Source organism: Peromyscus maniculatus, chromosome 4 (genome assembly GCF_049852395.1).
Source record: "Peromyscus maniculatus bairdii isolate BWxNUB_F1_BW_parent chromosome 4, HU_Pman_BW_mat_3.1, whole genome shotgun sequence".
Lineage (NCBI taxonomy): Eukaryota > Metazoa > Chordata > Mammalia > Rodentia > Cricetidae > Peromyscus > Peromyscus maniculatus.
This window is the reverse complement of record NC_134855.1, coordinates 98,522,520-98,540,409: the sequence shown is the minus strand read 5'-3', so window position 1 is coordinate 98,540,409 and position 17,890 is coordinate 98,522,520. Positions and strand designations below refer to the sequence as shown.

The 17,890-nt window shown below is 40.4% G+C and overlaps 1 protein-coding gene across 11 annotated transcripts in view; it reads left to right on the top strand.

The window, feature by feature from the left end:
• Ttbk2 (tau tubulin kinase 2) overlaps positions 1 to 17,890 on the top strand; it is a 132,888-nt gene that overhangs the window by 50,722 nt on the left and 64,276 nt on the right. For 9 of the 11 annotated variants that reach the window (XM_042276029.2, XM_076570457.1, XM_076570458.1 and 6 more), the window contains one exon: positions 16,191 to 16,264. The exons of 1 other annotated variant lie outside the window; for it this stretch is intronic. In XM_042276029.2, coding sequence (XP_042131963.1) covers positions 16,191 to 16,264 — 74 coding nt within the window. Of the gene's footprint in view, positions 1 to 5,919; positions 6,016 to 16,190; positions 16,265 to 17,890 lie in introns of all 11 variants that reach the window. One more of the 11 variants, XM_076570461.1, reaches the window with a different exon arrangement.

Genomic DNA, 17,890 nt, shown 5'->3' with positions numbered 1-17,890 from the left:
TTCAGACTTGTCTAAAGCCAGCCTGGGCCACACAAGATCCTGTCTCTCAAACAAAACAGAGCAAGGACTCAGAATAAATAATCTCCCTTCCTCCCTTTTCCCTTTCCAGGTCTTGATTTGGAGCTCAGACTGCCCTTGAACTCATTTTGTAGCCTATGATGGCCTCAAATTCATGATACACTTGCCTGTCTCCCAAGTGCTGTAATTACAGATGTACATCCGCCGCATTGGGCTTCCCAGAAGCATTTTTAGTAGAAAGGCAAAGACCTAGAATTGCAAAACAATTTAATAAATTAAATTAAACTACAGATAAGATTTTTTTTTTAAGATTTATTTATTTATTATGTATACAGTGTTCTGCCTGCATGCCAGAAGAGGGCACCAGATCTCACTACAGATGGTTGTGAGCCACCATATGGTTGCTGGGAATTGAACTCAGGACCTCTGGAAGAACAGCCAGTGCTTTTAACTGCTGAGCCATCTCTCCAGCCCCACAGATAAGATTTTTAAGTGCTATCACAACAATAAAACTGAATCTGTGTGATAATATATAGCATATTAGCTTGGTTGAAATAGTTCACAATGTATATGTATTTGGAAGCATTGTATTTATACAAGGTATTTGTCAATTAAGATATGTAAGCATAAAAAGGAGGAAAATGTTTTGAAACAATGCAAAGCATAACCAAGATTTTATCGGCGAAAGGATAGACATTACAGATAAGTGGAAGAGAACAGGGATTTTAGAAGTAGACCCATACAGGAGTCGTGGTGGAACTGAAGGCCAGAGAGCTTGTCCAGGAATTGCAAAGCCTGAGATCAGTCCAGCACTGTAGCCAATCAAATACAAAATAATAAACTTCAACCTAACCCCCCCCCCATTATATAAGAATAAGATGAATCATCTGAACAGGTTATTTTTTTTTAAAAGCTATACAGTATTTGTAGAAAACAGGAGAAATACTTTATGATCTGATTTTGACGAGAGAAGTTCATTGGATGACAACAAAATCATGACTAATAAACGGAGGGAAAAAATGGTGAATCATACTTTGTTAAATGAAAAGGTTTGCTTGCAAGATGCCATTAAGGCTGAAGCCAGGGTGTGGCATGTTGGCACACACCTGTAATCCTTGCACTTTGGATGCTGAGGCAAGAGGAACAAAACTGAAGGCAAGCTTGGGCTATGTGATGTGTTTGAGGAGGCCATCCTGGGCTGCACAGTGAGACCCTGACACTGTCTCAAACAAAGGGAAAGAAAAAACAGGCTATGGACAGGGAACAAATGTTTGAAAATCATGTATTTGTAAAGGACTGATTGAATATAAAAAATGTTCTGAAAAATGCAACAGTAAGAAAAAGATTTTAATGAATAAAGGTAATAGATGTTAGTAGGTAAATTTGACGATATCCAGTAGAGAACTGGCTCAGAAAAAGATGTTTAGTGTAACTAAACATAAGAGGAAACAAAGTGGAATGCTGCTGCACACCATTAGAATGGCCTAAATTAACAAAATTCTTTGAAGATAGGAGCCCATGACTTAGTTTTTCTCCTGTGGCCGAGAAGGGTCTTTTGTTTGTTTGGTTTAGTAGATGCTAGATAGACAAGAGAACTATGGCTGTTTTTGCTATTTCTGTGGCAGTCCTGCAGGACAGTTTCACAGAATTGAAAGCTGACTTTTAGTTGACCTGGGATTTATTCCTTTATCTCAGAGCTTTCCCAATGTTGGGTTTCAGAACTTTTTTTCTTCATTGTGTATGTTTGTGGTATGTGTGTACAGATTTGTATGAGTACACCTGCCTGTGTCAGCCCATGTCAGGGACGGAGGACACTGGATGTCTTCCTTCCCCTGTCACTCTTCATTTACTTGAGATACACTTTCTCACTGAACCTGGAGGTCACTGCTTTGGCTAGGCTGGCTCACCAGCAAGCCCCAGTGTCGGGATTTTTTATTAAGTGCTAGAATTTGACCTTGGGTCCTTACTGCTTGCAGAACAAGCACTCTTACCCAGTGAGCCATCTACAACAGCTTCTTTTCTTGCTTTTAAGATATTAGGAACTGGGGGTGGTGGCACATGCCTTTAATTCCAGCACAGAGGCAAGTGATCTCTGAGTTCAAGACCAGCCTGGTCTACAAAGAATGTTCTAGGACAGCCAGGTACACAGAGAAACACTGTCTCGAAAAACAAACAAAATAAAAACAATTAGAGTTATTTATTTATTTTTGTGGATATGTGGGAAGGGTATATATGCATCTCCACAGCGTGTATGTGGAGATCTTAGCACAGTTTGCATGAGTCAGTTCTCTTTATCTATTGAGAGATGGAAGCATGAGGATCATTAATTCAAGGCCAACCTGTATTTATGATTCTGTCTTAAAGATAAAAATGCAGATCCTGGGGAGAGAGCTCAGTGGCTAAGAGCACTGGCTGCTTTTCCAGAGGACCTGGGTTTGTTCCTGTCACCCACGTGGTGGCTCATAACTGTCTATGACTCCAGTCCCAGGAAATCCAAGCACTCTTGTGGCCTCCATCGGTCCCAGGCATGCATGTGATGCACAGGCAGACATGCAGGCAAAACACTCACACTCATAAAATGAAGAATAAATACATCTTTTAAAATTAAGACAACAACAAAAATATGAAGACTTGGAGCAGTGAGGAGGATTTTATTACTACTACTTGCTTTCAGTGATATAGTTTGGGCATTGTTTTTCATATCACAGTTGAAAACTGCATAACTGGAAGCTGCTGTCTTATCTAAAGTCTGCATTGTAGCTATCTGAATTAAGGGTACTTATTTTATTTTTGTTTGACGATTGTTGTTTTTTAAAAATGTTAAGCTGTGCTGGTTACCGTGCGGAAAGGTCATGAGGCAGAAGCCACAACAAAACCCAGTATCCGAGTTTTATTAGGAGAGGGGGGAGCAAAAGAAACAGGTCTGGGGAAGAAGCACATGCAGAGAACAGAGAAAGATAGAGGTAATGGGGGCAGGAGAAGAACAGAGAGGAAGGAGGAGTCTGTGTCTGGCTTTTTTTTTTTTTTTTTTTTTTTAAAGATTTATTTATTATGTGTATAGTATTCTGCCTGCATGTATCCCTGCAGGCTAGAAGAGGGCACCAGATATCATTACAGGTGGTTGTGAATCACCATGTGGTTGCTGGGAATTGAACTCAGGACGTCTGGAAGAGCAGTCACTGCTCTTAACCTCTGAGCCATCTCTCCAGCCCCAGTGTCTGGCTTTTTTTAAGGATTCCGGTGAACATGCGTACATGGCCTTATGGAGCTTTGCCACGCATGCACTGATTGCATGCACTGATGACATAAGACCCCTTGCCTAGCTGCCGAACTGCACATGTGCGGTCATGCAGCTGGAGTGGCGGCAGAATCGTAACAGTCATGAAAAGCTAAAATGTTAAGAAGCTTTTAGGGTTGGTATCTGATTTTAACAGTGAATGAAAGAGAGAGAGGGAGAGGAAGAGAGGAAGAGAAGAATAGAAAAGAAAGAAAGAAAAAGAGGAAAGGACTGCTTCTAGATATGTTGGAGGAGAAAGTTTATTGTAGATTAAAGGGAGACATAATCAGAGGCAGGGTCATCTGTGAGTCTAGAGGAAGCATGACCAGACAGAGCCGGGCCGTGTGAGGAGAGTAGGGAGGGGAGAGGGGACAGCCAGCAAGACCAAGAGGCCAGGAGGTTAAAGGGTAGATGAGAAAAAGAACACGTAACTGCAATGGCTGGATTATTTAGGGAAGGGCAGGCAGCTGGGAGTGGGGTATGTCAGCCATATCATGTAACAGGTAGGGACTGGGGGATGCAGGGAGAACCTAGTAGCCAGGTCCTTTAATATGTTAAGTAGGTACATCAGCAGTTTGCCCCTGATTTGAGACCTAACAAACAGAAAGCCCACAAATCTGTAATATGGACCAGTGAGATGCTGGCTCAGTGTGTAAAGGTACCTGCTGCCAAGCCTGATGATTGTACTCCATCCCTGGAACCATGTGGTAAAGGAGAGACTCAGCTCCTGCAAATTGTCCTTTGACCTTCTTACCTACACACGTACACATACAAACACAAAAACTAATTTAAAAAACCTTGTAATATGATAAGTATAAGGCATTGTTGAAAAAATTACAGCCAAGTGCATGCTAGTAATCTGAGCACTCAGGAGATGTGAGCAGGAAGATCAGGCATTGAAGACCAACCTTGGCAACATAGTGAGTCCCGGGTTAGCCAGACCAACATCATAAGACCAAGTAAAATAAAATGTTTTTAATTCTGGTGAGGTCCTATTTATCTGTTTTTAAAAACTTGTTGGCAGTGATGTCAAAACCATTGAAGATCACAAAAATTTTTGCACACCTTTAAGCAACATATTTTGTACTAATCCATTTCAGTAAATTTTTATTTTATGTGAGTGAAAAGTTCAAATTCATTGTTTTTCAAGTGGGTATCTAGTCCAGTTTTTCTGGCACCAATTATGAGAAAATACCATTTTCACCACTGAAATGTTTTGACACCCTTGACAGAGATGGTTGACTAAAATTTACATTTCCCCCCTATTTTTTATGAAATACTGTTGTTTAATTTCCATATGCTGTCTTGGGCCCTCTTCTATTGCCATGACAACACCATGATGTGTTCAGATCCAGTCAATCCCCAGTTCCCTCTCCTCTTCTTCCTCCCCCAGCCCTGCACTTCCCTCCCAACTTCATGTACTCTCTCCATCTCTTTTTAGATTTATTTTTGTTTTATCTGTGTTTTGCCTTCATGTATGTCTTTATACCGCCTGTGTGCAGTGCCTGAAGAAGCCAGAAAAGGTCATAGGATTCCTTGGGAGTGGAGTTACACATGGTTTCAGGACAGCCAGGTCTCTGTTACATGGAGAAACCTTGTCTCAAAAAAAAAAAAAAACAAAAACAAACAAAAAAACTAAGTGTAGAGAAATGGGGAGGATCTAGAAGGAGTTGGGAGAGGGGCAACTGTAATCGGAATACATTGTATGAAAAAAAATCTATTTTCAATGCAAAAAAACAACAACAACAACAAAAAAAAAACCAAAAAAAAAAAAAAACCAAAAACCCAAAATGTAATATCCACAGAGTCCATTTGGTGCTGTGCATGTAAGCATACTGTATGGATATAGGGCCACCATCTGGAGCATGATTAGCCTCTGTGAGCCATATCCCTGAAGTAAAGTGGCTCTCCCACTCCTAGTATCCATCAATTGCCAATAGCTCTTCAGATAAGGGTGGGACTTCTGTAGTTCCTCCCCATCCATGCTGAGAATTTGGCTGGCTTGATATTTTGCAAATCTTGTACATCCAGTTCTAGGCATTGAAAGTTCATGCGTGCAACTGTGCTGTCGTGTGTAGCAAATACGAGTTCACCACAGATCCACTCCCTCTGGCTCTTATAATCATCTTCTCATGATAATCTCTGAGTCGTGTGTGTGTGTGTGTGTGTGTGTGTGTGTGTGTGTGTGTGTGTGTGATATTGTTGTCCTGTTTAGAGCTGAGCACTCTATGGTCTTTTATTCTCTGCATGTTGATTAATTGTTGGTCTCTGTATTATATTTATCTGCTATAAAAAGAAGCTTCTCTGATGAGGGTTAAGAGAAGTATAATGATAAGTCACTAGAATCCAGTTTAATACAATGTCCATTTAGCTAAATAATAGTAATAGGGTCTCACCTAGGGCCTATAAACTAGCCAGTGACAGATATTTAGCCTGGTTGATGGTACCAGACATAGGGTCTGTCTTATGTAACACATTTTATGTCCAGTCAAGAAGTGGTTGGTTACTCCTACACCATCCCTGCCGTTATTGCAGCACTGGGGGCACACTTTGCCAGGCCAGTCATTATTGTAGCTCACAGGGTTCACAGCTGGGTAAGACTGATGATAACTTTTCTCCTCCAGTAGTGTGCATAGAATCTTCCAGCACTATGAAAGCTAGCCGGTAGGAATGAAGCTTCCAGGTTGGTACCAGCTTGATTTCTCCATGTCCATACTCAGGTATGTGGTGTCTTCAGCAGTAGGGCCTTACTGTCAAGTAAGGAGAGTCAAGAGCAATGGTGGTCGTCTATAATGTTTTTTTTGGGGGGGAGGAGGAGGGTGGCAGTGTTTGAAGTTTAGATTTCGTTCCATTCATCTCTACGTTTGTCCTCATGCTGGTTCTACACTGTCTTGATTCAAGTTAATTGTGTTGTTTAGTAAAACCTGAAGTGAAGAAGTGTGAGCATTTTAACTTTCTTTTTCAATATTATTTTGACCATTTGTATCCCTTGTGATTTCATATGACTTTAAGAATCACCTTGCTCATTTCTGCAAAGAAGGCAGGTAGGATTTTAATAGGGATTTTATCACATTTTTTCACTATTTTTGTTAATCTATAATTTATCATTGTTAATTAATCTATAATTTATCATTGTTAGTTTTGTTTTTGAATCATATATCTGTATGTATGTGTATATATATATATATATATATATCTGTTATACATACATACATACATATGTATATACAGTTTTTGTCTCAGGTTTCCATTGCAGTAGTAACTAGGAACAAAAGTAATTTGTGGAGGAAAGGGTTAGATTCACCTTGTGACTCTCAGATCATACGCCATCACTGCGGGAAGCCAGGGCAGGCAAGAGCTTACACAGAGGCCTTGGAGGGGAGCTTCTTACTGGTTTACTCCCCCTCCCCATAGTTTTTGCTCAGCCTGCCTTTTCCAGGAGCACCTGCCCAGGGATGGCACCACCCATTGTGAGTAAGGCCCTCCCGCACCAATCATCAAATGACAGTACCCTGTAGACTTGCCTACAAGGCAGTTTTTTGGAGGCATTTTCTCAGTTGTGGTTCCCTCTTCTCTAGCTTATGTCAAGTTGACATAAAACTAACCAACAATATTTCATGTGTGTGTGAGTGTGTCATGATGTGTGATGGTCACTTTGTGGAGTTGGTTCTCTGATTTCACTTTTATGTGAGTCCCCAAGATCAAACTTAGGTTTCTAGTCTAATGCAGCAAGTGCCTTTCTCACTGAGCCATCTTACTGGCCCTTTGCTTAAATCTTTTTTTTTTTTTTTTTTTGGTTTTTTGAGACAGGGTCCCTCTGTGTAGTTTTGGTGCCTGTCCTGGATCTCACTCTGTAGACCAGGCTGTCCTTGAACTCACAGAGATCTGCCTGGCTCTGCCTCCCGAGTGCTGGGATTAAAGGCGTGCTCCACCGCTGCCTGGCCCTTTGCTTAAATCTTAATGTGGAAATTATAAGATATAATAGCCTGTCAACTTCACATTTGTGTCTCAGACTCCCGGAAGGATTCCTTTTTTGTTTCAGTCATGTTGGTATTATAACATTAGTCTAGTTCTTTTCTTCTTTTTCTCTTTTCTCTTTTTCTTTCTTTCTTTCTTTCCTTCCTTCTTTCTTTCCTTCCTTCCTTCCTTCCTTCCTTCCTTCCTTCCTTCCTTCCTTCCTTCCTTCCTTCCTTCCTTCCTTCCTTCCTTCCTTCCTTCTTTCTTTCTTTCTTTCTTTCTTTCTTTCTTTCTTTCTTTCTTTCTTTCTTTCTTTCTCTCTCTCTCTCTCTCTCTCTCCTTCTTCTTCTTCTTCTTCCTTCTTCTCCTCCTCCTCCTCCTCCTCCTCCTCATTCTCTCTCTCTCTCTCTCTCTCTCTCTCTCTCTCTCTCTCTCTTTCTTTTTTTTTTCCCCCCGAGTCAGAGTTTCTCTATGCAACAGCTCTGGTTGTCCTGGAACTTGCTTTGTTGATCAGGCTGGCCTCAAACTCTCAGAGATCCACCTGCCTCTGCCTCCTGAGCGCTGGAATTAAAGGTGTGCACTACCACTCTTAGTTGGCCTAGTTCTTTTAAACTGTCCACCTTCTTTGGACAGCTAAAAATCTTAGTTCACTCCCTGCCCCACCCTCTCTCCTGTCTCTTCTGCGTATTTGTTGTTAAGGGTCTGTCTTTGTATCGCTAGCTCTCTAACAGAGACCTTTTATCAATTAGGAAAGTTTGGCCTTAGCTGAGGCTTGTTCCAAACTAGCTCTTTAAACTTAAATTAATCCATTTATATTAATACACATTCTGTCACATGACTCTTTACCTGTCCTCAGTACTATGTGTCTGACTTCCTCTGAGTCTAGCTGGTGAATCTCCCACACCTCTGATTCTTTGCCAGAGTTCCTATCTATGTCCTGTTTATTCTCTCCTGCATAGCTATTGGCCATTCAGCTCTTTATTGAGTCAATCAGAAGGTGCCTTAGGCAGGTGAGGTTAAACAAAGACACATCTTCACATGCTGTACAAAAGATTATCCCAACAGTTTGCTTATGTGCTTTGTGTGTGTGTGTGTGTGTGTGTGTGTGTGTGTGTGTGTGTGTGTGGATCTAGCCCTTGCTAGGCAGGTGCTGTATCACTGAGCTCTAACTATAGTCTGTTCTTACTTGATTCACTTAGACTTTCCTTATCCTTAGATCATTGGTTAATTGACTTCCTTGGCTCCCATCAGAGTATCCATAACCTTTCCAAAACACAGTCTGGATCATGTAGTTTTATGCTTGAAAATAGTAGATGAATCTTTACCATATCCTTTATCTATTAATAATTCAAATATGAATTGCATAATGAGGCTGTAAGAGAAAAATGGAGTGTACATCTCTTATGCTCTCACCTTCAACATAAGACACTCTGTCTCCAGATTGTGGAGATTTTCCCTATCCACCAATTCATCTCTAGCAGATCCACAGTGGATGTGCTGTCTCCCAGTTTTGTTAGATGGCATCAGGCCCTGCAGTTGAGCACTCAGCTCTGCAGGTTGCTCTACTTCACACACAGTAAGTAATAGGATGTCCTATTTTTTATGAACTGGCTACAAGCCGAGGCTTTCATGACCCCTTCTTTGGGGTCAACTAATTTGCTAGGATGGCTTGTAGAACTTGGAGGAGCACTTCTGTTTCCTGGTTTATTTTAAGGGCATTGTGAAAAATATAAAGTAAACTGAAAAGACAACTAGGGCTATGTATGGAGGGTTACAGCTTTCGTGCCTTCTCTGGGTTTACACTGGGTCAACACTCCACTTGTTCAGCAGCCCAGAAGGCCTCAAGTGTTGCTCAAGAGTTTTAGAGAGCTTAGTCTCTAGTCTCCTCCAGTCCACTTCTCTGGAAGTTAGCAAGTGGGGCTGAAAGTTGTACTCTAAATAATTACGTGACTGAAATAAGGGCAGAATAAATCTATCTTCTGTCCTTTCTATCCATTAGCTCCACATGTATGGATTCAACCCATGGGAGATTAAACACTGTTGGAAGCTGTAGGGCATAGTGGCCCACATCTTGAGTCCCAGCAGTCAGGAGGCACAGGAGGCAGTTCTCTGTGCATTTGAGGGCCGCCTGTTCTACATAGTAAATTCCAGACCAGCCAGGACTACAAAGAGAGATCCTGTCTCAAAAACAAACAACAAAAAAGATTCTTGGAAGTTGTGGCTATAACTGAGTTAGTTGGTAGAGTGCTCACCAAGCGTCTGAGCTGGGTTTAAACCCAACGCCATATAAATCAGCTCATCCTCAGCTCTTTAGCTCATGGCTAGCCTGGGCTACCTTTTCTCAAAAAGAAGAAAAAAGAACCAAGTGTGGTGGCACATCTTTTATCCCAGCACTCAGGCAGAGGCAGGTAGACCGCTTCTGGGATTACATGGTGAGAGCTTGTCTTAAAAAAAAAAAAAAAAGGAAAAGAAGAAAAATTATATTAGAATATATATACTTTTTTTTGTCATATTCCCAAACAACATTACAACCTTATAACTAACTTTACATTGGATTAAATAATTTAAAAATTAAATTAAGGAAGATAAAGTTATAAGTTATAGTTATACACAGATATAGTTCTATTTTATATAAGATTTGTACATCCTCAAACTTTGGTGTCTGTGTGAGAGTTTGGAGGTACCACTCATGCATGAGGAAGGAGGGCCTCCCCCAGTTTATATTATATTTTATTTATATTTATATATTATATTATACTTTTTTTTCCCTTCAGCTGTGACCTTATACCTAACAAACAACAGAAGCGGGGAAAGTTTCCTTGGGCTCATGGTTTTAGAGGGGTCCACTGAGGCATGGAGGGGGTGGAGCAGCAGTTCACAGCAGGCCACAAAGCAGAGAGGAGAGGAAAGCCATTGCTGCCGGCTTTCTCCGTTCTTCTCTTTTTCACCTGCCTCTTCCACACCCGCAACATGGAGGAGTGTTATATTATTGTATCATATACCCCACATACAAAGCAGTCCTTCTGTATCAGGTGCTCTTCTGGAAATGCCCTCACAGAGGGCAATTCTAAATCCAGTAAAATTAGCAATGAAGAAAAACTGTGACAGTGGCCAAGACTCGAAGCCACTTTTCCTGTATTTTCATGCCTTCTGCCTTAATCTACTCTAATCCTAATTCTACCCTGTCAGTTCTGATCATTGTAAATGCATTTTAAGAAATTGTTATTGAATAATGACGTTTTCATTCACGTATAAAAGGTACTTTGGGCACATCATCTCCTGTCCTCCCTCTCCCCTCTGGTTAGTCCCCATCATCTTCTGAAATAGCCACCTTTCTATTTTCATCTATACGTTAGGTATCTGTTTTTGTGGTGGTGGTGGTGGTGGTGGTGGTGGTGGGGTGCACATGGAAGCATGGTTAGATGTGTGTGGCCAGTACTAATTGTCCAGAATCACCACAGGAACAGATCTCTGGGTGTGTCTGTAAGGGGGTTTTAAATGAGGTGAATTGAGGGAAGAAGGTTCAACCTAAATGTGAGTGGCCACATCCCGTGGGCTTGGGTTCTGAACTGAGTAAAAAGGAAAAAGCAAACTGAGGGCCAGCATTCATTTCTCTGTGCTGCTTGACTACAGATGCAGGGGGAGCAGCTGTCGCTTGCTCCTGTTGTGGCTTCCCCAGCATGATGCACTGTCTCCTCCATCATGAGCCCAAACAAACCTGTTCTTCCTTATGCTGCCCTTGTCAAGTACTGTGTCACAGCACAGAGAAGTGACACACATGCACACACAAACACACATGCACACACAAACGCATGTGCACACACATGCACACAAATGCACATGCACACACATGCACACACAAATGCACGTGCACACACGTGTACAAACACATGTGCACACACAAATGCATACTCCCTATTAAGAGGAAACATGCTGTCTTTCTGAGTCTTGCTTATTTCACTTAATATGACAGTCTCTAGCTCCATTTTCCAGCAACTGACAAATTTATTTCTTTTTTATGGCTCATTGAAACTCTTTACATGTATAATCTTAATTCTTCATAGTTTTATTTTAAAATATTCTCATAAATTTAAAATCTACTAATTTACTTACATGTGAGCTTCTTGAATAAAGATATTGTTCTTCTTTTCTTCTTTTTCTTTTCTTATTCTTCTTCTCTTCTTTCTTCCTTCTTCTTCCTTCGTTCTTCTTCTTCTTCTTCTTCTTCTTCTTCTTCTTCTTCTTCTTCTTCTTCTTCTCTTCTTTTTCTTCTTCTTCTTTTTCTTCTCCTCCTCCTCCTCCTTCTTCTTTTCATTCAAGACAGGGTTTCTCTGTGTAACAGCTCTGGCTGTCCTGGAATTCACTCTGTAGACCAGGCTGGCCTCAGACTCACAGAGATCCACCTGACTCTGCTTCCTGTGCTGGGATTAAAGGTGTGCAACCACTACCATCCAGCAAGAGTAAAATTTTTTAATCTTCTGTGTATTTACTGTGCTTGATAATGTTATAGACCTTATGTTCTGTTAATTCTTTGTGTTTGTATGTGGACTGTGAGCTTAATGCAGAGAAAGAACTTAATTGACCTTTATTTTTAATACATAGTTTAGTTTCTTGGGTGTATATAGAGATCTTGTTGTCTTTGTGTGTCCTTTTATTTTTAATATTAATTTGTGGGGGAGGTACTGGGGCTTGAACCTACAGCCTTGGGTATGCTAGGCAAATGCTTTGTCACTGAGCTGTATTCTCACAGCCCTCTTTGTACTCTGTGTGTTGAGACAGGCTCTTTCCAACTCACTCTGAAACCCACATAGGTGTGGAATTTGTCATTCTTCTCCTTAGCCTCCCAGGTAGCTGCACCAGCAGACCCAGGTTTGTTTTCATATTTATTAACAAGATATAACCTGAGTTTAAAATCTGTTTCAGTTATTTCTGATGTAATGGCTAAGAATGAAGGTTTTTCTAGGGCCAGAAGGGTGGCCCAGCTGGTAAAGGTACTTGCCTCTAAGCCTTACAACCTGAGTTTCATCTCTGGGACCTAGAAGATTGAGAGAGCACTGACTGCTACAAGTTGTATTCTGACCTCCACATGAGTGTCTAGCATACTCATGTTTGGGTGGGAGCTCCACCTCAACCCTTGGCACCCTGGCATCTCTATACCCAAAGAGTCTGAAATGTTCTGGTGGAAGATCGACCTCAACTCCCTTCCCCCATCTCTTTCCCTAAACCTGTCCCTTCAAAGCCCGCCAAACACAGCCCCCCCCCCCACCAAGAGAGGCTCAAGACCACACCCACAGGGTATATAAGCTGCATGCCAGAAAACAGACATGTGGTTTTTCCGCTCTCTCATCCCCTTTCCTCTCTGCTGGGCCAGGGAATCACCCAGGAACATGTTACCCATTAAACTAGGCCGTTTCCTAATTTGGTCTGATTTGGATTGGTGCGTTGGCAGAGAAGCCTATTTGGATATAAAAAAAATTTATCAACTCACACACACCCTTCTAATAAATAAGTAAATAAATAAATGTAATTTTTTTAAAAAAGCATAAGAGCTTTGGAATCAAATTGCACCATCATTTTCTAGTCGTATGATTTTGAACTAAGTAATTAACCTTACCAGTTTTCTACTTCTGTATCTGAAAAATAAAGGAAATACTAATACTTATATTATTATGAGAATTGAATGCATGAAAATGCATAAAATGGAATATTGCTTGCATATTATATATATTTTATTAACTATTATTTCTCTTAATTTGTGTACTTGCAAATACCGTCTCATTGTTTATTGGGTATTGTATTAGGTGCTCCCTGTACTCCTCAGCTAGCCTCTGCATTTCCTGGGTACACAGAAGTCATCTGAGCAGTTGCTCTAGTGGTGCTGAAGAGTTACTGTTGTCATTAAGTCGAAGCTGCTCCAAACACATACATTTTTTATTGTGTTAACATTATTAAATAGTTTCATTAATTGCATAAGTATAAAAGAGAAACTATACACTATAAGGTTTGAGAAATGAACTCATTAAATTATTACCTTAATGATAGAAATGTATTGACAAATTCTAGAAAATTTGCCACTGGCCATGTTTTAATTGCTCAATAAAGAATCAATAGTTTATTCAAATCTATATTTGTTTTTCTTTTTTAAATTAGAGTAATTCAGGCAAAGTGTGTGATGCAAGCCTGTAATCCTAGCACTCTGGAGGCTGATAGGAGGATCAGAAGTTCAGGGCTAGCTTAGGCAACTCATTGAGACTGCCTCAAGTTGAAAAGTAAAATAAAAGGCTCGAGAGGATTTGTCTTAGTGGTAGAGTACTTGACTAGTATGTATGGGATAGTTGGTTCAATCCCCAGTACTGCTAAACAGACACACAAACAAAAGTCATTGGGGTGAGCCTGGGCATGGTGGTGCACCCCTTTGGTCCCAGCACTCAGGAGGCAGAGGCAGGTGGATTTCTATGAGTTGAAAGCCAGCCTGGTCTACAGAGAGTTCCAGGCCAGCCAGGGCTACAGAGAAATGTTGTCTCAAAAAAAACCACAGAAACAAAACAAACAAAATAACACCAAAAAGCAGGGTGATTTTGATAGCAAGGGACAAAGTATTATAGTGTAATATAGATATTTTAGAGGAGCATTCTAAGAGGAATTATATTGAGTACTGTCTTTTGATTTTATATGACTGAAATGTCTTTGTAATGTAAATGATCCAAGAAGCTGGGCACAGTAGTCTGTACCTGTGACCCCACAGTTTGGAGGCTGAGGCAGGATCGACACCTGGTCTTTAAAGTGTGATAGACGATGAATCTTTTTCTTGTTCATTTTGTTCTTTCATAATGTTAAGGATAGAATCTCAGGTTTCATGCATGCTAGCAAATGCTGTACTCACTTCAGTGTGTTTCCAGCAGTGAAAATGAGGTCTCTTTTGACAACAAATTGATTAATTAAAGCTTGGTGCTTTTTCTGTGCCTGAAGCTGAGGAAAAGGTTGCTAATTGATCACCAGTGTGGTAACTGATAACCCAGATTCAAAACAAACAAACAAACAAACAAAAAATTACAGGCCTGTAATCCCAGCACTCAGGAATCTAAGGCAGGAGAATAAAGATTTCAGGGCCATCCTGGGCTAACAAAACCTTGTTTCCAAAGACCAAACCAAACAAACAAAGATGTTATATCCAAAGTGAGGCTTGACTTAATTTTTGTTTTAAGTGGACAAATTACTTTTAAAATGTGTTTTAATCTTTTTCTTCAGTCTAATGAATTTATAGCCTCCGGTGTGTCAATATTGTTTTATTTTTACAAGCTAACTTCAAAGATTGCCTAACCTCATAGTCTCTTATTTCATTTAACCTCTATAGGCTTCTACCCCTTCTTGTCTGAAGTGACTGCCTAATTATTTATTGAGTAACCTTTGCTTTGTATGTGTGTATGTGTGTGCGTGCATGCGTGTGCCCCCATGCACACCTGTGAAGAGACCAGCAGAAGATACTGGACATCCTCCTTTGTTGCTCTTGCCTCATTTCTCCTTAGACAGGATCTCTCGCTGACTCTGAAAGTCAGTTTTTTGTCTAGCATGTCTTAGCAATTGTTCTGTCTCTGCCTCGTCATGAACGCACAGCAAGTGCTCTTCCCACTGACCCATCTCCTGAGCTCGGCCCAGCTTTGCTATGGAATTTGTCATTTCTGTGATAACCTGGTCTCAGAATTTTCTTCCTGTCAGAGTAGTCTGTATTTTCTTTTTTGAAGGACTCTTTAGTTTTGTTCATGCTGATTTATATTTTAAGTTGCAGATTTGTATTTTAAAGTTTCTTCTTTGTTTTCACAGGGCTTTTGGTTTTGTCTTCTGAGAGTCTCACTATTTAGCCCAGGCAGTCCTTGAACTCATGTAGTGGAGGCTGGCCTTAAACTTTCCTGCTTCTGCCCTCTCAGTCCCCAGTTTATTTATAGAACTTGGAAAAGTTGTACCTTTCCCAAACAGATTGTGGTGTTTGGGAATCTTGAAGTTGTCCAGATGGTTGTGATGATAGCCACCCTTGGAAACCACTGATGTATCCGTATAGTTCAGATTCTTCACCATGGAGCACACAGTTCATCTAGTTCCTGCCTGCCTCTCCAGCATCTCTCTGTTCTTCCCATTTTCTGGGTTGAACCAAGTGTCTTTTCTGTAATTTCCTGGGCTCGATTGGATTCAGGGATGGTGGTATGCTTTTTAAACTCAGGAGATGATCCCAGATTTTTTCCTGTTTTTCTTATTCCTTCTATATATTCCAGCTAATCTTGGATTTCACATGTTAAACTAGGATTGAAAAGCACAAGGCTGATCCAAATCAGTGAGACCAAGAAAGATCATGTAACTTGCTACAGTAATGTAAATAGTGTATGTCAGAGTATGTATAAAACTCAGTGTTTGTATGTCTAACATGGTTCTTACTGTATCTGCTCAGGTTAATCTTAAGTGACTTTTAAAATATTTCCTTTCTAAATGAATCACCTTTATTTATTCCCTTATTAATTTATTTCTTTACTTACTCATTTAACATTTATTTGAGTATGCAAGGAGCAGAGCGGGACCTAGCGATGGGTGGATAAAAATAAAATAATATAAATTTCCTGTTCCTTATGGTCTCAAGACACATTTTATATAGTTTATATTGTCATAAAGTACTGTACAGAAATCCAATTTGTTAACTTTTTTTGGTTTTGTTTTGGTTTGGTTTTTTTGGTTTTTGTTTTCTTGAGATAGGGTTTCTCCATGTAGTGCCTGTCCTGGATCTTGCTCTGTAGACCAGGCTGGCCTTGAACTCACAGAGATCTGCCTGGCTCTGCCTCCCTGAGTGCAGGAATAAAGGCATACGCCACTGGCGTCCGGTGAATTTGTTAATTTTTTAAAAGAGGAACTATAATCCATTCTTTTCCACTGTTTTCTTTCTCTTTTCATCCAGGGAAAGACCATGTTTGTAGATTTATTGGCTGTGGGAGAAACGATCGGTTCAACTATGTGGTCATGCAATTGCAGGTATGTTACCTTGAAAATATGTCTTCAAATCTTTTCATTTTGATCCAAATACCCAGTTACAGTGAATATGTATAAAAAATGACAGCATTCTTGTTATCATGTCCAAATGCTATACGCTGTACATAGAGATTTATTTAGACTTGGTATAGATTTTCCAAAAAATGAAATGGTCATCTATTTTAGTTTATCTGTACCTTTATTGGTCATCATTTTTTTCATAGCATTTAATCTTAAAGTGGATTGTGGGCTGTAATGTGAACCTTGCCTTTCCATGTTCCTTCTCTTTTCATCTTTCTAACCTCAGGCATTTCAAATCTCCACTCATGCTCTCAAGTACCAGCCACTACATTAAAATTGTAAGCATTAGTTGGAGTAAAGGATGAATGCTGTTCCTCTTTCTCTTTCCATCAGCATAGCCCTGTTCCTTCCCTTTTAGATGGGAGTAGAGTTGGGCTGAAAGAGTAGCAGTTCCTAAAGAACGTGCAAGAGGAACAGGTACAGTAGGGAGAATCAGGAAACCATTCATTTCCTTGATGTTGCCTGTGCTCCTCCACACACAGTAGAGTCGTCTTGAAGCTTCACACCGTGGTTCACTGCCTGATGTTCAGTTCTCACAGTTTCCTTTCATCTTTAGCAGACTTGATTTGAACATTTGGTTTCTTTATTTTTCTTTCATATTATTTACATGACAGCAAGTTAAATTCATAAACCCTGACCTAAATGTTTTCTCTTCTTTTCAGAAGACTTTTCTTTTTCTTAAGTATCCTCCAATATTTGACTTTGACCTAAAGATGTTACCCTTTCTGTAAACTATAGTTGTTGTTGTAGTTGTTTATCTTTTTAAAGTGTGGTCTCACTGAATAGCACAAGATGATATAGCCAAGACTGGCCTTAACCTCAGGATCCCCCTACCTTAGCCTCCTGATTTCTAAGATTATAGCTGTGTGCTAAAATGGTTGGCTTAGTTTTGTTGGAAATTAATTAATTGGGGATTGGAGGAGTGTACCATGGTATGTGTGGAGGTCAGAGGGCAACTTGTGGGAGTTGGGTCTCTCCTACTGTTGGAGTCCCAGGGTTTGAACTTTGGTGTCAGACTAGGCAGCAAGTGCCTTTGCCTGCTGAGCCATCTCACTGGCCCTTAAGTCTTTCTTGGTCACATGATTCATCATCTCAAGTTAGCATACTTTATTGAAGTGTTTACCTTTTTACATTTTTCAGTTCATTAATGTGGTCCCTGTTTTCTCTCAAATTGGCCACTAATATGAACTCTATCTTTCCTTTTCTTTTCTTTTCCTTTTTTTTTTTTTTTTTGAGACAGGATCTCCCTATGTAGCCCTGAGTGTGCTGGAACTCACAGAGATCTATCTACATCTGCCTCTCAAGTGCTGGGCTTAAAAGAATATGCCACAGCTGGGCAGTGGTGGAGCACACCTTTGATCTTGGCACTTGGGAGGCAGAGGCAGGCAGGTCTCTGTGAGTTTGAGGCCAGCCTGGTCTACAGAATGAGATCCAGGACAGGCTCCAAAGCTACACAGAGAAACCCTGTCTCAAAAACAAAACAAAAAAAGAATATGCTACCATGCTTGGCTGGTTTTCCAGATTTTCTCGATTACCCTATTATTTATT